This window comes from Colias croceus, chromosome 10 (genome assembly GCF_905220415.1).
Source record: "Colias croceus chromosome 10, ilColCroc2.1".
NCBI classification, from domain to species: Eukaryota; Metazoa; Arthropoda; class Insecta; order Lepidoptera; family Pieridae; genus Colias; species Colias croceus.
The window spans coordinates 722728-750019 of NC_059546.1; the positions used below are offsets into that span (position 1 = coordinate 722728).

The 27292-nt window shown below is 34.2% G+C and overlaps 5 protein-coding genes across 6 annotated transcripts in view; 3 read left to right on the forward strand and 2 right to left on the reverse strand.

The window, feature by feature from the left end:
* Window positions 1-2709: 2709 nt before the first annotated feature.
* Window positions 2710-27292, reverse strand: part of LOC123694822 — a 29731-nt gene continuing 5148 nt past the window's right edge. Inside the window, exons 6-17 of the mRNA XM_045640407.1 lie at window positions 9171-9305; window positions 8821-8964; window positions 8484-8591; window positions 7821-8065; window positions 6800-6986; window positions 5825-5892; window positions 5267-5743; window positions 4747-5125; window positions 4547-4649; window positions 3893-4372; window positions 3439-3566; window positions 2710-2854 (exon numbers count right to left, since the gene is read on the reverse strand). Coding sequence (XP_045496363.1) covers window positions 2724-2854; window positions 3439-3566; window positions 3893-4372; window positions 4547-4649; window positions 4747-5125; window positions 5267-5743; window positions 5825-5892; window positions 6800-6986; window positions 7821-8065; window positions 8484-8591; window positions 8821-8964; window positions 9171-9305 — 2585 coding nt within the window. The 3' untranslated portion in view covers window positions 2710-2723. The remainder of the gene's footprint in view (window positions 2855-3438; window positions 3567-3892; window positions 4373-4546; window positions 4650-4746; window positions 5126-5266; window positions 5744-5824; window positions 5893-6799; window positions 6987-7820; window positions 8066-8483; window positions 8592-8820; window positions 8965-9170; window positions 9306-27292) is intronic.
* Window positions 9632-11238, forward strand: LOC123694824. The gene is made up of 5 exons (XM_045640408.1): window positions 9632-9751; window positions 10012-10244; window positions 10428-10506; window positions 10578-10646; window positions 10839-11238. The coding sequence occupies exons 1-5, from the start codon at window positions 9701-9703 to the stop codon at window positions 11139-11141; spliced, it is 735 nt and encodes a 244-aa protein (XP_045496364.1). The 5' UTR covers window positions 9632-9700; the 3' UTR covers window positions 11142-11238.
* Window positions 11831-13828, forward strand: LOC123694826. Of its 2 annotated transcripts, XM_045640410.1 has the most exons (6): window positions 11831-11967; window positions 12205-12272; window positions 12527-12633; window positions 12963-13041; window positions 13366-13428; window positions 13676-13828. In XM_045640410.1, the coding sequence occupies exons 1-6, from the start codon at window positions 11937-11939 to the stop codon at window positions 13751-13753; spliced, it is 426 nt and encodes a 141-aa protein (XP_045496366.1). In that variant the 5' UTR covers window positions 11831-11936; the 3' UTR covers window positions 13754-13828. The 2 variants fall into 2 exon arrangements, with proteins under 2 accessions (XP_045496366.1, XP_045496368.1); XM_045640412.1 differs by lacking the exon at window positions 12205-12272.
* On the forward strand, window positions 14233-17991 carry LOC123694827. The gene is made up of 6 exons (XM_045640413.1): window positions 14233-14340; window positions 14630-14751; window positions 15259-15382; window positions 15968-16132; window positions 16462-16557; window positions 17555-17991. Exons 1-6 carry the CDS (start codon window positions 14296-14298, stop codon window positions 17984-17986), a joined length of 984 nt encoding a protein of 327 aa, XP_045496369.1. The 5' UTR covers window positions 14233-14295; the 3' UTR covers window positions 17987-17991.
* On the reverse strand, window positions 23039-24217 carry LOC123694825. The gene is made up of 2 exons (XM_045640409.1): window positions 23594-24217; window positions 23039-23169 (listed from the first exon to the last, which is right to left on the reverse strand). The coding sequence occupies exons 1-2, from the start codon at window positions 24045-24047 to the stop codon at window positions 23114-23116; spliced, it is 510 nt and encodes a 169-aa protein (XP_045496365.1). The 5' UTR covers window positions 24048-24217; the 3' UTR covers window positions 23039-23113.

Sequence of the window (27292 nt, forward strand, 5' to 3'; positions counted from 1 at the left end):
GAACTTGTAGACAATTCAATTTGCTACGAATAATGCCTTGTTGAATTTTCTATAGTTCAAGTTTAGGTTCTTTGAGAAACGCTTCCCTCAAGGCTCAATATAACTTTTCAATAGTTAGTGTTAGAATTAATAATAGAACCAAGTTAAGTCAAAATGTTTACATTCATCTCTATTATTTTTAAGTTTTTCGAACCGTGTTGTGGGAACATGAGATTTATAAACGTTATAAAATATAATAAATAAATATAAACAGATAAAAATGAAATAAGTCGTTCTTATTTTATACTGATGTTACGGATATGAAATTGTATATAACTGTTTTCAATGTTTCACAGTTTCGTGAAATGAACCGCGTTTGGAATATATAAATAGTTTAAAAATCATATAAAAGTATAAAGGCTAAGCTAAAAATGTTCATGTTCCCACAAAACTAATTTAGTTCATATACTATTGAATCTACCTCAACCAAATTACCAATTAACGTCGTTTATAAGTGTTCTTGGGTATAATTACTAATAAAATACTGAATTGTAGTGTTTTTTATAATAAAATTAATATTTGTTTCGAGTACCCATTTTGATACGGTGATTATTGTCGCCGACATTTTGAATGTGTCACATGAAATGTTGCTACGGTATTGTCAAGATTGAACGAATAAAATTGAAAATGATTAATGATGTTTTATTTTTACTCCTCCCCGAAATAAATAGATTTAAAGATCATATACATACATATACATCTACACCTTTTACAATGTTTGTTATGTATTGATTTATTTCTGATAAGTTTAGATGTAAGTATTGCAAAGGTATTACATAATATTTTCATTGATGGTCAACTACATTTCATATCTTGGGAATCGAACCTACATTAACCCAAATACATAATAACTAAACACTTTGCCTATTGGCCTTAACATAATATACAAAATAGATACTTTGTAATATAAGACAATGGTTAGTGAAGGGTTAGTGTGTCATATCGTTTAAGTTTCAACAACTTTCAAGTTTATAAACGTAGCTTATCTCCCTTCCCAAAATCGTATCTATCTTAGTATTTCTAAATTCCATCAAAATCGGTTCAGTCATTTAGTGGAATGACGAGCAATTACAGGTAAATTAGCTTGGAGAAATTTTTGCATATGTAGTGGTGTGTATATTACTCAGATCTTAGAGCGCGTTTCCACTATATCGTTCTGGCCTATACAAAAATGTTTCGATATCCTAACATTACTATTTAATTTTATACTTATTCCTAGCAACACTTTTGTTTTCAATAAAAACAACTTTTAATTTGAAATAAAATGGTTTTGACTTTATAAAAAAAATATATCATTCAATTTCACGTCCTTGAGCAAACGACAAGGCGACTACCGTGAAACAATAAAATATCGTGTCCATTATAATTTGTTTCATAATTAATATTTGACCATAATAATTACGAAACAAAATAAATAAATAAATCGTCACTTGATAGTGGAAAGTGGAAACACGCACAAAACCAGAATAAACCAGTTTACGCTGTCCGCAGGTGCCAAATGCAGTTGTTTGGTACCGTTAGAACATAAAGCACACATTTCATTCAAAAATTATAATTATTATGTACGTAGTTTAATTGATTTGTTGATTGTTGTTATTATTTGTTATTATTGTTATAATATTTGTTGAAGTGTTTAATTTGTGTGTAAGTGTTGTAACTTTATATTGTTAATTCAAAATGGCTCCAGTGTTAAAACATGGTCGAGGCAAGCCTTTGACTTCTCAAACTAAAGAATTAAACTTTAAATGTCGTTTCTTTTTAAGGTTAGTAAATTTTTCATTTTAGTAACATTGTCATTTTGTAAAAGTTATACGTATGTTAAATGTGCAAATATTAAATTAAAGTCTCATCTTTTTCAGAGGAGAAACACATATAGTTTAATTTAAAATCCCATATATGTATAATATATATATATATACGGTCTATATATATAATAAAAACTAAAAATAAAATGTTGTTTTATTTTATTTGCTGACCATACACTACTACAAACGCAAAAATTTCTCCAAGCTAATTTACCTGTACCGCTTTTTATAGCGGTGCATTTACATCAAAGGAGTGAATGCTCATTCTAACCCTACTATGTTAAATTGTTTTAGTGTAAACAGGTGAAGAGTATTCTTTCGCTGTTGTTAGTACGTTCGAAAAGAATACCGAATACGTGATATTTTCGTAATACTGAAAATACGAGTGTTCGTTTAGACTAAAATATCACGAAATAATGCTCTTGCTCTAGCTCTATGTATTTGATGTAAACGCAACGTTATAAAATGGTAAAAAATACATAGGGGAATATTTACAAAAGTAAATGGTTTCAAGTTTCAACTCTATCTTTAAGACTAGGGATATTTAGGGAGCCTCCTGTTAAGAAAAAAAGATTCCATATTATATTATGTAGGTAGGTACTCTTTTTTTACATTTCAGCTTTTCTCATCACATTTAAATATCGCTTGTGAAATGTTTTCCGTGGTAGCCTTTATCACTTTTTATTTTCTAGGCATATACGATTTCCAAACAAAATCATACCATATTATAATCGTTAATTTGCGACGTAAAAGAAAGTTAAACATGCACATTGTTGCTTATTGGAAATAAATTATTTAGTATAAAAATACAACGACTATTTGTTCTACTAAGTTTCAACGAGTGTGAATAAAATAAAACAACAAAGAAGTGATAAATATTTATTGTTTCCGCAAGTGAACGAGTAAGCTCTGTCGACACAGCCGCGCCACCGCGCCGTCCTCCTTGCGGCGCAGTTTGGCCGCCAGCCGTGCCAGGCTGAAGCGCGAGCGGGGCCGCGAGCGGGAGCATGCTGCGGAATTAATTTAGGTTTTAATGATAGAGTAAATTCATGATTGATAATTGACAATCACAGTTGACAATGATATAGTAAGAAGGGTGCTTTTCCACCACTAATTTGCGAGGATGTGATGTGTAGCGAGAAATGTATCTATTTGTAAATAACCAATCATATATCAATTCATTTAGTTAGTTTGAAGTTGGAAGCGTTAAGCGTTAGAAGTGATACTAGCGGAAAAGCACCCTAAAGAGCATTTTGGCCAATAAGACGAGTAAAGAAAAATATTGAAATTTGATGTAAGAGACAAATAACATTTTAACTGTATTATTTTAAAACTTTTTCAATAAAGATTTTTCTATTTCTATTTCAACATAAACCCAATCCATTATTGAAATGCAAATAAGATTTTTCTGAAATTGACACGTAAAGGACTATCCTCGTTAATTGAATAGTACTTATATAAAATCCTCGAATTATTTAATTTTAAAAGTGAAGTCGATACATTTTTTTATTTGGTAATAAGGGAACATTATTTAACAATACATGAACTTTTCTATAAATCTAAATGGAATGTAAAGGAAACGTTATATAGTTACTTTGCGCGAGTCTCTGCCACGAGTCGCGGTCGATGTTGACCATGCCGGTGGAGGCGCTGCGGCCGAGCGCCGCTTCGCTCGCTTCGCCCGCCTCCGTCACGTCACTCTCGCAGCTTACGCGGCTTGATCTATTGAATAAGAAAATAATATAATTATTGTATAATTAAATTAAACACACACTGTAATTTAGACTACAAAATCTTATCACGTAAATATAATAAAGGAGTGCCGCGACTTCACCCGCGTTTTCAAAGAAAAACCCGCACAGTTCCCATTCCTGTGGGATTTTCGGGATAAAAAGCCTATGTCTTATTCTAGGTCTTCAGCTACCTACATACCAAATTTCATTGTAATCGGTTCAGTAGTGCGGTATTGCGTGAAAGAGTAACAAACATAATAAGATGCACATAAGTACCAATATCAAAATTTTTGCAATTAAAATAAGATACTTTACCTATCACCCGGTCTCAAATCACTAGCAGAACTAGTCCCTTCCCTTCTCATAGGCGGCGGTGAGGAAAGAAACCTCTCTCTAGCTTCCCTTATCTTTGCCGCTCTTTCCGACAGTCTTGTAGTAACCGAGCTCTCTTCAAATTCTGAAATCGATCGAGCAAAGTACACAGGATTCTCGATTATTCTGGAAAATTCTGGAATCATTGAGTCTGATTCTGTTCGAACTATTTCTTCAGGTTTCGGCACAATTTTCTCCTCTATTGGTAAGGTCTGTGGTATGTTTTCTTGGCTGTTTTCACTAGTTATAGGATCTATTGCTTCTACTTCAGGATGTAAGGTGTTAGCGCTGTGGGATTTAAGGACCCCTTCTACAGTTTGTGGTGCTGGTGTCAGACATTTGTCTACAGAGGTCTGATCTCGTCTCGATAGTTGACATGCGCTAGCAGATTTTTGCACTTCTCGCTCGAGGAATGGGTTGTTTCTGAAAAATATGGAAAAATTAATAAATATCAGCTACTAATACTAATGTGTGCGAAAATTAAAAAGTATTTTGTTGAGTATTATTATTTATGCAAAAAAAAAAAGATTATATATTAACCATTTATTATAGTATAAACGTAAGCACTTGATCAGTTAAATGCGTTAATTTACTAACCTTATGTTAACGCCTACAGGCATATCTGGTGGCCTTCTCCGTTCAGATTTCGGTGATCTCCAGGCTGGAGAGGTATTTCCACTGCTACCTCCCGAAGCTGGACCTAAAATTAGTTAAAATCTGTGGTTAAAATCAAAAAGTATGGAATACTAACTATATATGAGACAAAATTTAAATAAATTATCATTTAAAGAACTTGCCTTCTTCATTAATTTTCTTATTATATTTCTGAATCATGATCCTTATCGACGGTGCAGTCTCTTTCGAAGGAGGTTTCCTCTGAGAAGACGGTGATGTCGGGAGAGGTGGTCTTGTCTTTGGTCTCTCATCATCTTGCAGGTCACCTGAACCTTTGGCAGATCCTTTCGATTGTAAGGATATCTTCGATTCATGGTCTGGCTTTTTTGCAGGCTTTTCATTTCTTACTTCTGGTAAATCTTCTACGTCTACGGGTATAACTGCTCTAGGTATGGTCTCGCCGCTGCGCACAACGGGAGAGAATATTTTGCGTGTTGTCTTAACTATTACTTCTGGTGAGTTTTCACGAACTTCTTGGGTTTTAATTTTCAGAACAAAAACCTGAAATTTACGAAAGAAAATTGAAGTTATTTGAAGAAAAATCCTAATTTTAAATTTTACTTAAGCTAATGATGCTTGCGACGATATAAGCGACGATTTTCTGAAATGTTTTTGTAAAATGATAAAAATACACATACTTACTTCACCTTCTGAGTCAGAATGAAGTGACGTCGGTGGAGTTCTCGGTCTTTCTGAAGGTCTACGCGGTCTTTTCTTACGTCGCGGTATTTCAACGGTCACTGTGTCTACTTCTGGCTCGGTATCACTTTCAGAAGGTTTCGATTGTTCCCTTTCTAAGCGGGCTCTAGATTTTGTTTTCTTTTTTCCGTTGTTTTTATCTAATTCTTTACGTTTATCTTCTCTAGTATCATCGCTGCAATCTTTAATTATTTTTATCTCTTTCGCCTCAAATTGTTTGAGATTCTTCACACTTATACTTTTACTTATTGTCGCTTCTCTTTCATAATTCTCCTGTTTTTCGGTTTCTGAACTAACACTTTCTTTACAACGAGACCCTCTCTCTATTTCTTCTATTGTCTGTCTGATAAATTTGGCGTCTTCTTCGATACTCGTCTGTCTAGAAATTCTTCGCCTTGATGTTTTTTCGGTTATTTTGATCTGTAAGACGTGGTGAATGAAAATATTGCTAATTTTACGATAATATTATATAATAGATAGTTATAATAAGTAATAAAATACCTGTTCGCGAGTATTTTTTTTCATTACACTTTGATCCCTCAATATTATTGGCCCTGGATCTGAAATCACTGTAAAATTTGATGTTAATTTAATATTATATAATAATTTTATTTAGCATATTTCATATGATATTTAAACACTCCTTTTATTATATCTATTCCAAAGACCAATCAAGATTGAGTTCTTTCCTTACTTTTTTGAAAAGTGTCCCTATCGATTGTGAATATTTTTGTCAATAGTTCATTTCATACTACATACTTTATATATGGAAACTTTCAGAGGCTAATTAACAGTCACTTTCTGGGTAGACGTGATTTACTACGTTAGACCTCGTCCTCACTTTCCATCAGGTGCTAGTGTGACCAACATCTAACTACCTATCTATGTTAAAAAAAATATCACCTTTCGCCTAGAGTAACGCTATCCAATTGATAAAGAGTTTCAATCCTGATTGTCAGTATTATTACAAAACAAAACGAGTATTACAAAAACTTATAGCCTCACTCGATGACCCTGTAGCGTTAACGAAGTTATTTCGTTCAGTAGTCCTTTGTACAAAGGGCCACAAAAATTACTACCTTTAGCCTGCAGCCAGGCCGTCCAGTCAATCGCCAGATTCAATTCTACATTACCAAATCAGCACGAGCATCTCCTCCACCAAATGTTAGAAATATGTAATGACGATACAAGTGTTTCTAGAAGAAGTCTAATCTATACTTATATTATATAGCTGAAGAGTTTGTTTGTTTGAATAATTACGGGTCCAATTTGAAAAATTATTTCTGTGCTAGCCCATTTATAGAGGAAGGCTATAGGCATATATAGGCTCTATCGGTCTTATCATCACGCTAAGACCGATAGAGCGGATCAATGCGGGTAAAATGGGGTACAATCATCACGCTAAGACCAATAGGAGCGGATCAAGGCGGGGCTCAGCTAGTTGAATAAATAAATGTTTGTGTTGGCACAGCTCACCGGCAGCCTGCGGCAGCGCGGCGGCGCGTGCGGCGCTGGCGGTGAGCGGGCGCTCGGCCGGCCCGTACGTGTACACCGGCGTGTGCGGCGCCGCGCGGGGCGACACCGCCACCAGCGGCGCTGCCGTGCACACCTCCTCCGCTTCCACTTCTACTATCACGGCTCCGCGACTGTTCCCGCTGCTCAGCTACACGTCAAGTATTTTGTATTTTAGGGAATGGTATTTTACAAATTTTTTTCATTCCAAAAATAATCAATCTCAGTTACTCAACACCATTAGAGAACTATACAGGGTTACTTGTAAAACACCAGCAACCTCGGAGGACAAGATATCTAACATCATAAGTAACAACATTTGTTCTATGACTTTTGGCATAACGCAATAAATTATTTTTAAATAATTTTTTAAACTTTTATTGTACTCTCCTAAGTCCTAACATTTGTAAGTCTATGTTCTATTCATTATCGGATGGACGACGCGACGCCCCCTTCCCCCTCTCGTTCGCTTCGTGTTTACAGAATTTTTGGGAGGCGTAGAGTTTACAAATTATCAAAAGTCGTAGAACAAATGTTGTTGCTTATGATGTTAGCTATCTTGTCCTGCGAGGTTGCCGGTGTTTTAAAAGTAACCCTGTATATGTTTTAATAAGATAATGTTAGAAATAAATATCTAGCCAACCAAATTTAGAACTACCCTTGCAGTGTGTAATGTATGCGTGTGTATTAATAATAGTACATATATAGTCCTGCCCCCCTAGCCAAGTGGCTTTCTGTTAGCGTAGCGTTCAATAGAATAGACTACGAATGTATGAGATTGACGTAAGCTGTAGATAAACGTATCGCTGGCTGTTGTTTTAAATAAAGTGTAGTTTACAGTATAATACAGCCTGCATTCGGGATCACAAGTGTTAAATTTAACAACCAACCATTGCATGGCGACCCTGTCAGAATTCAAACCTGGAATCTTCTGATTTCAACAAGCCTCTCAATTTTAAATCATTCCACCCAAAACCCTACTAACCAAATGATCCCTCTCATAATCGGACTCCAGATCATCCGCATCGTTAACGCTCAAGCTGCTCGCGTGCACACGTCCGTTGCCCGCGAGCGCCGGGCCCACACTGCCGTCGCTCTGCGCGCGGGTGAGCGCGGGCGCGGGACCACGCGCACGCGCAGCTTGGAGCAGCGCTGAGGTGGAGGCTTCGGGTGCGATGCCGCGGGACTTCTCCCACTCGTGCAACTTGCGCGTGAACGACCGGGATATACCTGTAGAGTGGAGTAACGATTGAAATGAGCTTTAGGGCGCTTTTCCATCAATAAAGTGCAAGGAATGAGTTTGCAAAGACACAGACATTTTATTTATTTATTTAATTTTGGTGGAAAAACACCTTTAAGCTTATTTTATAAGACGGTAGAAATGTTCTTATGATTTAATTTAATAAATTAAAGAAAATTTTGTAGATTTTAGCCTTTTCCAAGGCCTTTTCATACTCCTTGTCTTCACCCGCTTGGTCAAAGAAGAAGGAGATGTTTCACCGTGGTAAAAAGTAATCTCAATCAATATCTAGACTAGATATCTATCCTTCAATCTCCAGACACAAATCATATCAAAAAATTTATTCCACTGGGTGATTAATAAAAAAACAAACTATCTGAGGAATCTTGTATAGAGTTCATCTTTTACCTTGAAATTTAAAGAGCCCAGTCGACGTTTGCACCAAAACTTCATCTGGTTTCGCCTCTTCTTCCCAAGCAGGAACCGAATTCGTTTCTTTCATCCGAGTCCAAGCATCTGAAATTAAAAGTTTTCATCGATATTTTAGTACTAAGAGTCGTTTGAATAGCATTGCTGCACGATGACGAGTAATTCATCCATACAAAAAGTGACTGCCCTGCAGAAAGTTAATCAAAGACAATACAATATTGGCAATACAGAACTTTCCGAGAAAAGTGCAAAGAACGCTGATAAGTTGATGTACCTAATAAAGATCTAATTCCATATACAAACAAGATATAATTACCCCATCTCTTCAGAAAGTCCTCGCTGAGGTCCTGTCTCGCCGGGATAGGAGGGGGTTGCCTCGCACCTTTCATGCGTTGCCATTCTGTCAGCTTCTTGTGGAAATCGGCTGAAAGCTGATCCTCTGTTGCCACTGGACGAGCTCCTGAAATAATAATAAAAAATACTTGAATAAGAGTAAGTCTGACGTGTTTTAAATTCTGTTCAAAAACATGGCTAGGCGTGGCTTTGTCATTAGATTTACTACATAAAGGTTCCTCATTTGTATCACATCCATGTCACAACATGTTATGTGCAGGACACACGTTAAAATCTGTTTCTGTTAACACTAAACGGCTTGTGAGTCCTAACCTCGTGTGTCCACACCCTTCCCCGGGTGCCTATCAGAGAACTCTCTAGTGAGACGAGACTGGAGCGCCGCGTAATTTCTCGCAATTTCTTCCCGAACTCCAGTAGCTTCGCAACCACTGCTAAGCCCTTCTGTTTCTGAAAATAATACACAAAATGTAAATAAACTTTTATCGATTCTCTTAATATTATGATGTAGATAAAATTTATCGTTTACAGGATTTACAATTTTTCAAAAAGCCATCCATGTTTTTGAATTCTATGATAGTGCTATGTAAAAATTATTTTGTCATTTGAATTCATCATGATTATGTCAAATTCAGCGTTTTCAGTTTATAAAATAAAAAAATTATATTATTATTAAATGTGTTGCATAATATTAACGTATAAATAAAGAAAAAAATGTGAGTTTAATATAAATGTGTCTATATTAATAATGTTTTTTATAATATCACGGTATTTTGTATAATTGTGAAATCTTCTGAATAAATCTCTTTCATAATTTTCCAGGAGGTGGAAAAAGAAGCCAACAAATGATCATAATTTTGCTGTTCTTTTTGCTCCTGTTTATAATTTATGCATACGTATGTAAATTTATATCATTTTATAACAGAGACGGTGATCTTATTTTAAAGGACAATTTTAAAATGAACAGATCTTCAATAGAAAATCATATAGGCTTATGTTACTGCGACCGTATCTGCTGATTGAAAGTTGGATGTAGGATCTGTTTAACGGAATAACTTTTACATCATAAAAAAAAATCACGAACAAAATGCATAATAATTATTGAAGACTGTTAGCTAATTTAATACAGAAAAATACTAAATCAATCATATTTCAGATAAATCATAACGGAGAGTTTACAGCCACAGCATCAGCCATTCGACAGATATGGTCAGGCAGCTGTAGACTGGGATGTAGGCAGAGTGAATACAGCAGCTTCTCTGGTCTCAGCGGGCTTCAGGGCCCAGGGACGAGTACACAGGGACCGTATGCGAGCCAAAGGTCCTCCCATAGACACAACTTTTGCGTCTGTGATACGTGTCCCTGCGCACTTATTGAGAATTTTTTAAGGTAACTATTTCAATATTTTGGTTTACATGATTACTTGCATTATCTTTTATATTAAAAAAAACCGTGATTGATTTTCATTGACCCTATTTCTAAAGCGAAAATTACTTTTGCATCTGTACCTGAACTGTACTATATCTCAAACAGAAAGATCAAATATTTTATTTTTATGAAAATTCTTTACAGTACATGCCGCCCGGTTACGTCCATGTATACTGGAGTATTGGAAGTTGTATCTGGCTATTACTACAGCTTCATACAAACGGTATTTATTGGGGATATATAGTTATTATAACGTTATTAATGTAAGTATTGATATATTGATTTTGTTTTCAGCTGAGTAATGTTTTTGAAAACTTCTCCCAAGTGAGTACCTGTGGTATGTCTTGTCAAAGGCAAGCTCAGGTAATCATTTGATTATTATTAGATATGTAACTGATTCGTAGGTCTTGAATTGTGTGTATTTTTATGTCTATATTCTTTTTCACTAGAAAATTGATTTAAAAAGTATGTTTTTTTCATGATTTCGTTATTTAATTGTATTTCTAAGGAATAATTTCATAACGCTATAAGAATGTTCAAGACGTGAATTTTCAGCTCCTGTGTTCGAAGCATCTAGATTCATCACAAAACATAACTTTTGGGGAACAAACAAGCGCGAAAAAAAGTGAAAGTCGAATGAAATTTATGAAGTCTATTCTTCAACGACAAAAATCAAATTGCACAGAAGAAAGAATGGAGACGATTGAGGATAATGATAATCTTAGAAATAGAGAAAATGATAGCATTTCGAATATAATAGAAAGTCCTGGATCATCTGCTCATCGTAAACAGTGTTCTAAATGTATTGAGCAAGGATTTACGTGCATGAAACATTGTCCAAAAGCGAAAAAGATGTAGACTATTTATTGGTTATGACTGTTTTATTGGGGACAAGAAATACTTTTTCAGTAAAGTAGGGTATTAAATTATGATGTTTTATTCATAAGATGCGTATAAAAATTATTTATTAAATAAATGCATCTTATAAACATAGCTCTTGTTTTTCATTACTAATTATATCAGTTTTTTATAATATTACTACCAAGTACTAAACACTTATCTTTCTGATTGCTGGATGGTTTTCCGTTTTGGTCTGTAGTTTATCTGGCTGTATAGTAGTAGTAAGTATAACTATAATATTACTAGCGGTCCGCCCCGGCTTCGCCCGTGGTACATATTAACGTTTTCTCTACATAAGAACCATCCTCGTACTTCAAGGAATATAATAAAAAAAGAATTATCGAAATCGGTTCAGCCGTTCTCGAGTTATGGAATTACAACGAAAAGTGGCATTGATTTTTATATATTAGATAAACTATATTTAAACAATTCATAAAATCATACAAGCATACAACTATGTTATTTTGAAATTTGAACGCAAAATGAACATGAACAGGTGGCCAAAAATAATTTGATTGTAATCATTTTATGATAACAATAATTCACCCTTTTTAAAGCAATCATTTTTACTGAAATTCCTGTTCCTTTGCTATAGTCACAACAAATATTAAAAAATGGAAATGTCATAAACGTCTAACCAACGCCAGAAACGACAAATTTATACATTTCGACGCAAAATTTATTCAAGTAAATAACCATTAATCAAATGGATTACATGAAAACAAATGTCCTGTAGAAATTTCTGATGAAATTATGGAGGCACCGAGATGTGTTATGCCCAAAGGTAAATGATACATAACATAAGTACTAATAATAATATTGTAATACTGTGCTAATATTATAAATGAGAAAGTCCGCCTCTTTGTTCAAGTGCGAATTTGATGAATTTGTGACTGTAAATAGTTAGTTTCAATAAATAAATGTACGATCTGATTCAATCTTCAACGTTCTGAAGAGTTGAAATTGTTTGTTGACTCTTGTTCTACATATAAAACATATTTCTGTTTCTTCTTGTTTCCAGATGTTCGTTGTCCAATATTGTGCATTGTAAAAGCCACACTCTTCGTGCTGGTAGCCATTTTTGTTTTGGTAATATATTTTTTTGCTTTGTGGTAGAGTCACATTGTCGTCATTCGTCAAATAGCTTATAAATATCGTCCACTTGAACTCACAATATATACATATATGATATAATATCATATTTAATAGAGGCGCTTATTCGAAATAGCAGAATATAATATTATATTCTAACATTTGTAGAGTTTTATTTCGAACCTTAATCATCATGTTTAATTGAGGGTAAGTTTTAATCTAATTTTGGTTTAAACCCGTTAAATTTCCAGTATTTACCACTCGGTGATCCGGAAGTACACTGCGCCACGAGACACAACTCGAAGGACCAACGATTGGCGATGTGTTGTATTTGTGATTTGTACATGATGGCCGTAAAGTGAGTTGTTTGGTGTTTAATGTGGATTCATTAATTATAATATAATGGGTCCTCTTCACAATGGACAGCGTTGGCCGAACAAATGATCGTCGATGTTTGCCATTACGGCGATTATAAATGTTTATATAAAATGTGGTGTTTACCTACAATGACTACGGCCGATCTATCGTGATTGCCTCTACTCGGCCAACGCTGCCCATTGTGAAGAGGGCCCATTAAAAACATAAAATAAATAGGTAATGGTTTACAAAGTAAATTGTACAGGGCGAGATATTATTTAAATTAAATGATTATGAGTGCTTGAAAAGATTTTTTTTGGTTATTTTCAGATTATGTCTTAAACTACTAGAGCTAATAGAGTTTTTTATTTCAATATTTGTGGATCTTCTATATGAAGCCAAATTGAGAGTGAGTATGATAACACTTTTTTATAATATTACGATACATTATATAAGAAATAATTGCTTCTCAATGATACTTTTGCACTTATAGTAATCTATACTAAAATTATAAAGCTGAAGAGTTTGTTTGTTTATTTGATTGAACGCGCTAATCTCGGGAACTACTGGTCCGATTCGAAAAATTATTTCGGTGTTAGATAGCCCATTTATGCTATATTATCTATATATATCATCGCTAAAACGAACGGGAGTGAAGCAATGCGTGTGAAACCGCGGGGAACTACTAGTTAGTTATAATCCAAATAATAAGACTTTCGTGTTTTCCTTTCAGTTTTACACATTTTTAGAGAAGTTAGACGGAAAAGATTTGTGTCGTTCTGTGTGCTGTTTTGATGTGAGTATAATTTGTTTATTTTTTATACTTTTTGTTTGAAGTTAAAATATTATAAAAAAAAATCATTCTTTGTTATTGCTACCATTAAATCTACTTTGCAATTGGAAATGATGCCGGACAGATTTATGTAGGAACCTACCTCCACATATGGTCCAAATTTTGCTAAAACTCGAAATACCTAGGTACTACTACCTATCTACTAAAATTATGTTCTTAATGCTTTAATAATAATATGTATTTTTTACAGGAAAAAGATGACCCAAACAAGAAAGAGCACCGCCATCGTTCATGCAGATGCATAAGAAGTAAATGCAAAATAAAATGATGCAAAGAGAAATATTGTGAAATAGTGATGTTAGGTGAAGTAAATTGTTGTATAAATATTGTAATTATTATTTGAATAAAGTGCTGTTGGAATATTATTGTGATGTTTTATTTAATTGAGATGACAACGAACACCAAGTACTGTACCAAGACCGTACCATATTTTTTTTATTTGTTACTGTTCTTTTGACACCTTTTAAGTATTGAGGAGTATAAAATAAAAAAAAATATTTAGGTAATAGCACACATGAATACACAGTATTACTTTTAATACAAACAATAGGTACTTATTGAGCAAAATGCAAAACTTTTGACACAAATAATAGTCTTGCAAGTGCGCTGCAGAAATATCAATATTCCTACAAAATATCCGTATTATATTGGAATGCACAATAAAATTCCCGACGGCTCTGTTAAAATTACATAATCGCACTCCAATAAGCCATAAAATAGTTTTTACGGTGGTTTTATCGTAAACAAGTGGCCTATCATTTGATACAGAAATATCAAGTTATTTTCGTTCAACTATTTTAACACCTAGCTATGCGTTTGAAGAATTCGCTCTATGTAATGTCTGCGGTTGCTTTGGCGAGTATCCGATTGTATTTTTATTTTCTAATTATGTGGGTTACATTCGCGATTAACTACATTTTTGGTTAAAGGTTATGACCTAAATTATAAAGGTTCCATGTGCCCCAAAATATCTTATCGATAGAAAACTAGCTAACATGCATTCAGACATTTTCATATTCCATTTAATTAAGATAACTACCTTTGGATATTCAATAATCTACAACTATCATTAGTAAGAATTTAGCAAGTCAAATATCATTAAGTTCTAAGAATATATTTTTTTTAAATAAATTATTATGTGTAGCTAGTAAATGCAAAAGTGGCAAAAGATGATGTAGACAAGGTAATAGAAGATGAAATAACCCAAAAGCTCAGCAGCGACCTGGTGCAGAGCATTGAGAGGAAGTTTCAAGTTGATTTAGAAAGGTAAATTAAAAAATGTATAAATTTGATATTCGTTGGTATGTTTCATTTATGGTTTCATTATTGAATTTTGAACTAAGAGCTAGCGCGCACGAGCAACTTTGTCTCCGCCACTATTTTGTCTCTCCCATCAATTGTATGGGGAGTTGCGTCGCTACGTGCGCGCACTTTCATACTAGCCCATGGGTGGGAGAGACAAAATAGTTGTGGAGACAAAGTTGCTCGTGCGCGCTAGCTCTTAAAGTCATATTTAACATGATTATTTGAAGAATAATTATAATTTGGGCCTTTATTAGGCGAAAAAATGTAGTTCCCCACGATGTGTGAAGCTGTAAAAAGCTTAATATTCAAAAGTACTGTATTTTTTACATTTACATTTATATGGAAAGCGACTGCAACGTTTTTATAGTTATACGAATATTTAAATGTAGAAACATTGTGTAAGGCAAAAAGTGGGTTCATTTTTTTCTTGATTATGGCTTAATGTTACTATGAAACTTTAATTTGTAGATCTGTGGACATGGTATTGATAAAAATAAGACTACTCCTCCAAAATGGAACCCAGCACATTCAAAGTAAACTGATAGAGTTGCAAACCATGATGGACATCATTAAAAGTCATGGAGAGGAAGCGGTATGTCTAAATATCTCTATATATAAAAATGAATCCTTATTAACCTTAGTCACGGCATCACGCGCGAACGGCTGGACCGATTTCGATAATCCTTTTTTATAATATTCCTTGAAGTACCTATGAGGATGGTTCTTATGAAGAGAAAACGTAAACATGTACCGGGGTGGACTGTCTGTCCGACTGTGACTGTCTGACTGTGGAGCAGTCCAACCCGGTACATGTTTAATTATAAACTAAATTACTAAAATATTAAACCAGGAAATTAACAAAGCCTACAGGAAAGTTAAAGTTATTATGAATAAATCTGATAAATGGTGATAGAGTTTTTCAAGATCTACAAAAACTTGGTTAAATATTTTTGTTAACATTACGCATGTTTCTTTAAACAAATTATTTTGAATTTGTCCTATGTATCGCTCTTCATAGTAAAGACGAACTGAATTCTAATTTCAAGGAAGTTAAAAATAGACACGATGTATGGCGCAAGAGATTGATCACCTACTTTCGTAAAATCGATAAGCGAAACTTCTGAAAAGCATTTACACCTCATGTTAAACTCGCAGATAAATTTACGTCAAATTCCAGGTCAATAAATGTCTGTCTGAGAAGCAGAATGTGACTACAGCATTGGCAGAGAATGCTCTTCATCAGATGGTCGTGTGTGGGTATGCTCTGATCGGACAGGACCCTTCGCAGGCTGTAAGGAATGTCCTAGGTTTGAAGACCATGATTAAGGAACGGGTGAAACCGGTATTTTCTTTAAATTGTTGACTTGTCATCGATTTTCCAATCTATACATTTTTGTGAAGATATTTCACTTTTGAAGGATTTCCTTGATTGCTTTTCAGTGTGGCAAGACATGTTTTAATTACAGATGTCTGATCAAAGTTCCCGCAATATGTGCTCATTTGTTTAAAAAAAATTTCTGTTCTTTTGCATTCTTATAATGCGACAAGAGACATCTTTTAGGAATTTAGTGCTATTTAAAAGTGACAAATTATCACATGAAATGGAGTGTTTTTCACTTTACACAATCTATTAACCTGGCACTAGTTAAAAGGCAGTACACATAATTTCAGATTAACGAACAAAAGAGTGAAATTTATGGGCTGCTGAAAGTCTGCGGCCACGAGCATGACTCCCTGAAGAAGGTCGTCAAATGCGTCATATCCAAGGTTTGCGATTTTAGGCCAATGTGAGATTTTTTTAAGAAATGTAGACAGGTAGACAATTTTTCGTATTCATAGATCGTTTTTCTTATTATACTATGACAGGAGGAAATGGTAGGTGTTCAAAGGAATACACATTTTCACATGTTATTTTATCAAATAAAGTTAAGAAATCAGTAAATTAATTGGCATTCTATGCTTTATTATTAGAGTCGTAGATCAGTGTTCAGTATTGAGCAATCATCGTTAAAACAAGAATGATATAAAAAAGAACGACTTGAATTAAATCTTAATTAAATTATTCTGTAATCGTTTCAAATTCCTTCTTAGTGAGTAATTGTATTTAAGGAAAATATAAGTGTTTATAAACAGTAACATATAACAGTATTTTCATTGGACAATAACCAGAAGCATAAAGGCTTCGAGCCAAAGAGAAAATATTTGAAAACTTCGAAACAATATTACTCACATCCGGCTGTTATGTGTAAAATATCGGCCTACACGATCCATGAAGTTGTTTGATTAGATATTTTATTAATAATCTGTGAAAATAGCTATTGAACTCAATCTCGAATATCTTAGTTCAAATAGATTTAGTTTTAGAAGCACTTTTCAAAAGTGTAATAATAATTAATCACCATTACTGGGATACAGGCATACAGCACATGATCAACAAAAAAAGGGATTTTAGCAAAAGTATTCCTTTCTTAAAAAAATGGAACATTAATTAGAGTTCTTTGTATGGCTAGCAGATAAGATTTTTCTTTATGATTCCTCATGAGTTATTTAAAGTCATCATTTTACAGTTTTAGTTTTTCCTATACATTCTGTCATGAAACCTTGGAATATATCATTTTCTTAATTGCTTTTTAGATTGAAGCGAATAAATTATGAACCATGATTTTATCTATCTCCAACTGGCATGAAATGTTGTTTTCATTAAATTAACGCATTCATCACAACTAACAACCCGAGTGTCTCATAAAAATACTTCACATTACAGTCACCTGTCATCAAATCAACCATGATGGAAATAACTGGGAAATTAATTGAAGGTGTTGTAGATTTGACGAAACAAATGGCTCATGGGGCAATGCACGAAGCTTGTCTTATAGAAGTCGTTAAAGCTATAGAAACTGAAGCTATGGATATCGTCAAAGATATACAGGAATGCGCATACAAAAACCTAACTTTCATTGAAGTTAATAATTACATCGCTGAAAACAACGCTACAGTTCTTGATGTAGAAAAGCATAATAAAACAGCTAATGAAACCAATGTTAAAGATGTGCAGGATTTATTGAGACGAATGTTAGAAAAAGATAGTGCTACGAATTTCGATAACTTAAAAGTTAAGCTGAAAGAACTGCACAAGGATTTGAATAATATTGACAACAATTTGGTTCTAAATGATGTAGATAATAAAGATGTTTAATTATATGGCTTATTATTATTTTTAAATAAACAAATTATCAAAATAATCCATACTAATATTATAAATGCGAAAGTAACTCTCTGTCTGTTTGTCTGTTACTCAATCACGCCTCAACTACTGAACGAATTTGTATGAAATTTGGTATAGAGATATTTTGATACCCGAGAAAGGACATAGGCTACTTTTTACCCCGGGACATAGGATAGGTTTTATCCCGTAAATCTCCAGGGAACGGGAACTATGCGGGTTTTTCTTTGTTTGCGCGTGCGAAGCCGCGGGAGGAAAGCTAGTATATAATAAAAGACCAACCAGTTAAAAAGTACTTCTTGATCTTAAAATACAGGAATGAGAGGTTAAATAGATCTAACTTAGATCTAAATACATCTGCCCAGAATGTCAAAATGAAGGAATTAAACATTTATAATCTAATGTGGCAATCCTGACCGGATTCGCGGTTATATCTAGTCATACATAGCTTTATTGGTATTACGAAAAGAGGTCATAACGAATCCCGATGTGTACCGGAGACAGTGTTGTTTACATTGCGTTTTCTCTTCGCGGGATCGTAAACATTTTGGTTTGCAGCTGGCAATGGATTACGTAGTACGTTTGTTCTGCGAATCACTTCCTGGCATATTTTATTTATACGTTGATCCACTTATTTGAAAGCAGAGGATTCATGTCACGGTGTGTCGTTACTGAGATTTGGATTTCTCATTTAATGTAGGTATGTAAAATGCTACATGTGTTTAACTCATTTTCTTTCAATTTTATTGGCTTCTTAATATGTACATGGCTTTCCATGTTGCTATATTTAATCAATAGAAATAAAAACTAGTTGTGTGAGTGACTTATGTCTGACTGGTAAAACTTCTTATAGTGAGTAGCATCAACCTTAATAATGTGTCTGTCTTTTGATAAACGGAGTGCGGCTGTTCGTCACTCAAACAGAAACAAAATTGATCGCTAAGGTGGTTCTGTGGGTAGCCTAGTTATCTAGGACATCGGTCATCCATTTTTTTCTCGTATTTTATGATAAATATATATTTTCTGTATTGAGACAATTTGATAAGAATTTTTATGATAGTCTCCGCCAGGGATCGACTTTTGAAAAGTAATAGATATCAGACTAACTAATATCTATAGACATTTCTTGTATCTTTTTTAAGACAGGATTATCTAATGATATCATCCACGTTCCTGCCGCAGGGGCAATATTGGAACAATCTCGGATGGTCGGCGGTCGGAGCAATTTTTGAGTTATTCTCTAAATTGCCCCTGCTTGTCTAATTCCAATATTGCCCCTGCTGCAGGTACGTGAGTAACCGGTCTTAAATGGAATAGTTAATAAACTATAATGGGTACCATTCACAGGCGCACCCATCCGCTGGATTTGTAGCTGGCTACAAGTCCGCGGACCAATCTGCGTGTGTATGTGTAGTTGTGTGCGGCTCGCGGCTCGGCGCGGGCTCGCCGTCTGGAGACGCGAGCGCCGCGCCGCACCCGAGCCGCGCGGGACAAATCCGTACGTGTGTGTGCGCGCGCGGATTTGTCTTTGAACTTGTCAGTCATTCGCCATATATACATAATTAATTTTATAAATAACTAGCTTTCCACCCGCAGCTTCGCCCGCGCAGTCAAAGAAAAACCCGCATAGTTCCCGTTTCCCTGGGATTGCCGGGATAAAACCTATCCTATTTCCCGGGATAAAAAGTAGCCTATGTCCTTTCTCGGGTATCAAAATATATCTTTACCAAATTTCATGCAAATTGCTTCAGTAGTTAAAGCGTGATTGAGTAACAGACAGACAGACAAGGTTACTTTCGCATTTAAGTATAATATTAGTATGGATTAAAAGAATTCATAAATTACAACGCATTTATTTATTTATGGTGGATTCTAGATAACAGATTTCGATTTTTAGAGTAACGTCTCTTATCTCTAGTAAGTATTTAAAAAGAAAAAAGGTTCAGTTCTTTAAATCAGAAAATGTTTATTATGTTAAGAATGGTTTATTAGTAAAATAAAATATAAAAATTACTCGTATCGGTCATTATTATTATAAATATATTATTTTAATTGAAAAAAGTTAATCAAATGTGCAGTTCTAGTTCATTCGTTCTTTTTTTCTTCGTTGTTTCAGCTATTCCTTTGCCCACACGCGCTTTTTTTTCTGCGTTAAAAGCATTGCACCCACTACTAGAGCCAGAGAGCTTTTTTTCGTGGTAGCATAGATACGTGCAAGGCTCACCAAAGTTCACAGTCGACTGGACTGCAAATCGGAGCTCGTGTAGTGTGTGGGCGATGACGGATTTGTCCACGGATTGGTACGGCTCGGGGCTCGGCTCGCGGTGCGTGTAGTGAATGCCGGGCTTAACACTTCTGTTATCTTGAGTGCGATTTAACCCTAGATTACTACCCTTCGTCGATTCGACGACGCGTCACCAAAAAAATCGCTGTAACTTTTACGCGCGCGACCATATGATTTTCTGACTTCAGCTAATCTCAACCAACCCGTTGCGCTTGCGATGGACGGTAGTGCTTTGTGCGTGGAAGGTCCACACGCGCTGTTCCAGCAACCATGGCTCGTCACATCGACGAAGGTTAGTATTAACGTAACTTTTCGTACTATTTAGTTAAGTTAAAATTACGTTATTTTATCTTTTATAATGGTGCCTATTATTTCAATTTTTAGATACGATTCATATGTTAGTTTTAGAAGTTGAAAGCGATAAGGAAGATTCATCTGCGAGAGAGCCTGAAGACCACATTGAGGCTGAAGAAGCATGAAACGGAGGGTGATGATGAAGTTTCTACTGTAAATAAAGAGCAATTTCCAGATCAAAATTATGAGGCAAGTAGTAATACATCTCCCCACGTTCTATTGAAGACGAGACAACTATAGCACTTCAGCTGACCCTAGCGATTACAAGACCATCGCGTACCATTCTTCTTGGGAGAGACAAACACATATTATGGTCATCACAACAGTCAAGGTCACAAAGCAGAAGACCTTCAAAGAACATAGATACATAGCACGTGGTCATGTACGCTTTTTTCAAGATATTTTAGATCCTCTTCAATGTTTTTCAGGTATAATTATTGGTGACATTACCTACTGATACTCTGTGGGACTCAATTACATAAATTTTAAACATGCCAGGAAGAAATAATGTGAAAGTTATAAATGAGACTGAGCAAAGTAATGCTGCTGATGTGCCTCCATAGCAAACTAAAATAAACATATATGTGGGGATGGTGTAAATGAAAAGCCAAATTCGCCCAATCGATTTATTTCCCAGACACCGGTTACATATCAAAAATACATTTCAACAATCCTCCATTACATCGTACCAAAAAAACACAGTCCAGTCATAGACAACCAAAAATCTACAGTCTACAGATAACATGTCCACAGATTAAATAATAGAAAAAGACAGACTAAAAATAAAACTAGTAATCATGAAATACATCTTAATATTTTATCCTATTCCCACACGGTCATCCTGCAGAATCATCTGTCCCAGATGAGTCAACAGTCGCTACCCATGGCTTCATCATGTCAGCTGAGCTTGAGGTTCTCAGAGGGCCTTCACCCTGACCTATCTTCCTTAAATTATATCGTTCATTTCTCTTCTTCTCAATAACTTCATACGGGCCGAGGTATTTTGGATAAAGTTTATAACCTTGTACAAATTGTGTCCTTTTAATCGCTACTAAATCACCTACTTCGTAATTGTTTGACTTCTTTCTCCTTTTATTATAATTTTTAATGTTTTCATCCTGTATATTCTGAATATTTGCTTTCGCCATCCTTCTTAGTTCTTCACGGTCGTTGTAAAAATGTTGCTGAAACTCTTCTTGTATTTTATTGTAAATATCATCATCTTTATCATTCATTTTGATTCCTGTTAAAAGTTGGAAAGGTGACATCTTTATACTTCTCTGATATGTGTTATTCAAACATCTTTGCAATTTACTGATATGTTTATACCATTTTGTAGGATCGTCTGACGATAATTTGCTTAAAACTTCAATAATAATTCTATGTACTTATTCTCTCAACTTGACCATTTCCTCTCGGTTGACCAGTTGTGATTGTATGATGCATAATTCCTTCTTCTTCGCAGTATTCTTTAAACATGTTGGATGTAAATGAAGTGTTGCGATCGCTTATGATTCGTTGCGGCGAGCCAAACGTCTGTTGTTGAATATTTAATTTATCTATTACTTCATTGGTGGATAGTGTCTTTGTCGGATAAATCCATGTAAACTTTGTGAATCCATCTACAACGGTAAGAATGTATTTATAATTTTTATTGGTGGATGTCAACGGTCCTAAATGATCAATATGGTAAGTAGACAATGGTAAATCTCCTTTATCTATTACATGTAGAAATCCCTCCTTCTTTCCTCTTTTATTTGAATTAAGTATACATTCCACGCAATTATCAATGTTTGTTTTAATCTTTTCCTTTAAATTCTCTATATAATAATTTCTATTTATTAATTCCTCAGTTTTAACACAACCAAAATGTCCGTTTTCATGATGTTTTCTTATAATTTCATTTTGCATTTTCTTAGGTACAACCATTAATTTATTTCCATCCTTAATCTTCCATAACATTCCATTCTTCTTTTTTGCAAGCACAATTGGACTAGCATAATCAGACTTACTTGTTTTTATTATTCCTTCATCAAGCCATTCTTTAATCTGTTTGTCAACAATGTTAAGCTCCAAAGGTGACAATCGTCGTGGATTCTGATAAACTGGTACATCATCGGTTAATAATATTTTAAGTTTTACATTTGATTCTTTAGTACATCTTTTGGGGTTATATTCTTTTATAATATTCTGTATTTTATTCTTATATTCTTTGTTTTCAATATTTGTGATATCTTCATTTTCATTCTCTAGCATTGTAAGGTGTAATATTCTGGTTGCAGTGATAGTTCCAGATTTAAAATTGATTTCTACTTCTTTCAGTACAGGATTTCCTAATATAATGTTGACAGGGATAGCGCCATCATCAACAACATAAAATAAAGTTTCAAAATAACAATCATCAATTTCAATTTTTGCTGTGAAAGATCCTTTTGTATAAATTTCCTTTTCAGCTATTCCAGTTAAAGTTTCTGTTGTTCCTGAACTATAAGATAACAATTTTTCACCTTGAATCTTCCTAAAATAAGACATAATTATTAAATTAGCATCGCTTCCGGTATCAATCAGGGCTTCTACATCAATATTGTTTATTTTCAGCTTCTTAAAAGGTCTCACATCAATATTATTTTTAGTTGACATAATTTCCAAACTCTTCTTAATACTTTTAGAACATTCAGTTGATTTATGGCCAAACAAGTTGCATTTAAAACATTTAATGCCTTTAGTACAATTAGGCGACTCATGATCTAAATCTCCACAATTGAAACATCTCTTTACTCGTAGTGTTTTTTGAATTTTCATGCCAATGGACTTTGATACTGAATTACTTTGAATCTTATTAGGTGAATATGATTTTTTCTTAATTTCTGAATAAATGTCTAATTTCTTTCTGAATTCTTTAATGTTACAAGCGCCATATAAAATATTTTTGTTGGACTCACTGTCTTTAATACCGTCGATGACATATTCCATCAGGGCTTCATCTTCAACATTCCCAAGTACTGCAAGTTCCTTCATATGTAAAAAATATTGCTGATGAGTCTCATTCATCTTCATCCAGCGAGTTGAAAGTCTCTTGTGAACAGTTGCACTGTTCAACTTCTTACCAAATTCCTCACGGAGCTCAGACTTAAGTGTATCCCACGTGGTGGTCCCACTTAGTGAACGTAAAAATAGCTTGGCGGTTCCCGCGAGAAGCCGCTTCGAAAATATGAGTTTTTCTATTTCGCTCCATTGCATTAAAGAGGAAATATCTTCAAAATCTTTTACGAATGTTTCGATGCCATAGGCATCATCACCCGAAAATGGCGTCATTGATTTCTCTAAGTCATTGAAGGAAATACGCGGCGATGGTTCACCACAATCATCATCATCTTTTACTCGTTTCGGCGGCATGTTGAATAATGTAAATAAAAAGTTTTATAGTCTTCAAGTCGTAATCGTATAATCATAAGCTTCTTTAAATCTTAGTCTTCGTTCGTAATTCGTAAATTCTTAATCAGGTTAAATCACCGGCATCATAGTCTTCGTCTGTTTTTTCTTTATTCTACCATCCCGTATCCCGGACGATCCCCCAAATTATGTGGGGATGGTGTAAATGAAAAGCCAAATTCGCCCAATCGATTTATTTCCCAGACACCGGTTACATATCAAAAATACATTTCAACAATCCTCCATTACATCGTACCAAAAAAAACACAGTCCAGTCATAGACAACCAAAAATCTACAGTCTACAGATAACATGTCCACAGATTAAATAATAGAAAAACACAGACTAAAAATAAAACTAGTAATCATGAAATACATCTTAATATTTTATCCTATTCCCACATATATGCTATATGTCCCTCCGTAAAGCAAAGGTAGACCTAAAAATAGGTGCACAAAGTGCATAAATCGTTGTGTGGGGAACACAAACTTGATGTGTGTCACAAATGTTTTAGATCCTAAGCTATTATCAAAATTATATTTTTAATTAATTTTTCAGATATTATTTTTGTAATTAATAGTTTATTTCGAGCAATTTATAGGTATATATTATATGTACGGAATTTTTCAAAAAATTTAAGAATGTTCATAAATCGTGTAAACTGTGATCTCATTTTGATGACTGTTTGAATTAAAACTATGTTAAAATAAATATTTTAATATTTTTATATGTAGATTAATATCTTGTCCTTAAAATAAAAACATAACTACAAATATATTTTTTTAATTAAACCCCTAAATCCCCTCCAATAAACAGCGTAGACGAAACGACGAAGGTTAGTATTAAACGTCGAAAAATAAGGTTAGTGTTCTAGGGTTAAATAGTAATATTATAATTTTATTACACTCGGTTTGACATCCGGCTGTGGCCATCTATTACTTGTTGGCAGACGACCAGAAAAATTAATTAAGCGTCTGAAACCAATAGGTTATTGCCCTCCAGTTATGTCATAAAAGTCTACTGATTACACCTGGATTTGTTTACTCAATTCCTTTGTTTTTCATTCTTATGTCTAAAATTTAATTGTTTTGAAGTTGGATAAAACTCTGTCACAATCAATCCATACTAACATCTTCTATTATTTGTCAAAACTAAACTTGACTCATACGTAAACCATATTTTTTTGGAAACTCTTATGGAGCCATTAAATCATAGGAAAAGAAGAACAAGAAATCTGATTTTGTTGCATTTAAATTAGATATATTGTAGATTTTGAACCATGTCATAACTATGTTTTTAAAGAGATCGGGGCTTATAGAAATTAGAAAATATTCGAAACTAGGTTTCCGCCCGCGGCTTCGCCCGCGCAGTCAAAGAAAAACCCGCATAGTTCCCGTTCCCGTGGGATTTCAAGGATTGCATCATTTTCCCGGGATAAAAAGCAGCCTATGTCCTTTCTCGGGTATCAAAATATCTCCATAACAAATTTCATGAAAATTGGTTCAGTAGTTTAGGCGTGATTGAGTACCAACAGACAGGCATTTATAATATTAGTATGGGTTACATTGTATCCTCACAACGTTGGCAACTCTTTATTCAGTACCTTCGTTGAAACAGTAAAATAATGATGTGTGAGATTGATTTTCTAAAACGAAACCGGATCAAATAAACGTGAGCTAATCCAAAATATATGAGTAAGGCGAACCCAGGGCACGTTTTAACATTAGCAAGTTCTTACATTGTATTTAATGCTATTTTATTTTGTACTAGCTACGCTCCGTGGTTTCACCCGCATTGCTCCGCTCCTGTTGCTCTTAGGGTGATGATAGTCTATAACCTTCCTCGATATATGGGCTATCTAACACCGAAAGAATTTTTCAAATCGGACCAGTAGTTCACGAGATTAGCGCGTTCAAACAAACAAACTCTTCAGCTTTATAATATTAGTATAGATTTGAAGGCTAAATCTAAAAGCACTATTTTAATACGAAGTTTATATTATGTAAAGTATATTATTAGGTACACAATCAGTATAGATTGATTATGCTATTTCAAGATACATTTCGACACTAGACTTCATTACCTGAAAAGCTCTTAATGCGATACTACATTCAGTAATGTACGAAAGATCGATTAAAATATTAATAAAAATAAATAACATGCGTATCAGAACTTTCCTTTGAAGTTAACTATTTTCAAGAAATTTGTAATAAAAGTCATTTAAATAGCTAGGAAAATCCCATTAGGTACGCAACGTGACCGTTTCCCTTCCAATGAGTTTTATTGCCAATAACACTTCAATTGGCCGAGGGAAATTATTTGCCAAATACTTAGGCCAAATAGTTTTTTATTCAGACGAGTTCATTCAAACAAAGATGTATATAGTGAGCGTCATTTTCTCGGATATGAACTAATGCATTTGTAATTTTCCAAATAAATGGGCGGCTATTAAGATGTTTTTATTAGTTACCGTTCTGAGTCAAACTAAGCTTTTTTCTTAATCCCTACTTAATTAAATAATAGAATTCTAATAGTAGAGTAATCTAAGGTAGAGCTTATAATGAATTGGTTAAACCTCAGGGTCAATTACCAATGTGTAATTGTCTAAGACAAAAAACTAGAACCTTGCTATTAACTATTTTCTATTCTGGCTTATGGATATAAGGTCGGGATAAAAAATGGTCGTGGAGGTATGGTGCTTTATTCGGACTTAGAAATGTGTTGCCTGTTAGTTTATGATCTTCTACATAAGGTATTTCATGTCTTTAATCATATGCAATAACATTATACGATAAAAATATAGCTTACTAAACTTTCCTCTCAGGATTTTTCCCAAAAACACGCTACCAAAACTATTTGCGGCTTCAGACATTACAGCAGTAATATTGATTGGAAATTAATAAAAACGTTAACGTGTTTTTTATAGCATCATATTCCATAATCTGTTTGTTTATTCGATATTCTGGTAGCATTAGTCATTGGTTTAAGTGGGATCTAGTAACCAATGGCTACAACGTTCGTCATGAGAAGCCTTGGCATGGATACTCGCTATCAAACGTTATATTTAGTTTATTATTTTGTAATTGCAGTAAATATAACCATTGTTTACTTGTGTCTTTGTTACGGATTCGTATTTGGTTTATTATGAGTAATACGATTGAAACATGCGAACTGTTGAGGAATAATAGGATCGAAGTTTATCGTAGGCAT

What these genes read in the sequence shown, in the direction of transcription:
- LOC123694826 (XM_045640410.1), top strand. Translation starts at nt 11,937, where the DNA reads ATGGAGGCACCGAGATGTGTTATGCCCAAAG. An exon ending in GAGATGTGTTATGCCCAAAG is followed by an intron (nt 11,968 to 12,204) that starts GTAAATGATACA and finishes TCTTGTTTCCAG; the next exon opens with ATGTTCGTTGTCCAATATTG. An exon ending in TGGTAGCCATTTTTGTTTTG is followed by an intron (nt 12,273 to 12,526) that starts GTAATATATTTT and finishes TTAAATTTCCAG; the next exon opens with TATTTACCACTCGGTGATCC.
- LOC123694827 (XM_045640413.1), top strand. Translation starts at nt 14,296, where the DNA reads ATGCGTTTGAAGAATTCGCTCTATGTAATGTCTGCGGTTGCTTTG. An exon ending in TAATGTCTGCGGTTGCTTTG is followed by an intron (nt 14,341 to 14,629) that starts GCGAGTATCCGA and finishes TATTATGTGTAG; the next exon opens with CTAGTAAATGCAAAAGTGGC. An exon ending in TTAAGGAACGGGTGAAACCG is followed by an intron (nt 16,133 to 16,461) that starts GTATTTTCTTTA and finishes ACATAATTTCAG; the next exon opens with ATTAACGAACAAAAGAGTGA.
- LOC123694824 (XM_045640408.1), top strand. Translation starts at nt 9,701, where the DNA reads ATGATCATAATTTTGCTGTTCTTTTTGCTCCTGTTTATAATTTATGCA. An exon ending in TGTTTATAATTTATGCATAC is followed by an intron (nt 9,752 to 10,011) that starts GTATGTAAATTT and finishes ATCATATTTCAG; the next exon opens with ATAAATCATAACGGAGAGTT. An exon ending in ACTACAGCTTCATACAAACG is followed by an intron (nt 10,507 to 10,577) that starts GTATTTATTGGG and finishes TTTTGTTTTCAG; the next exon opens with CTGAGTAATGTTTTTGAAAA.
- LOC123694825 (XM_045640409.1), bottom strand. Translation starts at nt 24,047, where the DNA reads ATGCCGCCGAAACGAGTAAAAGATGATGATGATTGTGGTGAACCATCG. An exon ending in CATCGACGGTATTAAAGACA is followed by an intron (nt 23,170 to 23,593) that starts GTGAGTCCAACA and finishes GTCTTATTTTAG; the next exon opens with GAAGATTCAAGGTGAAAAAT.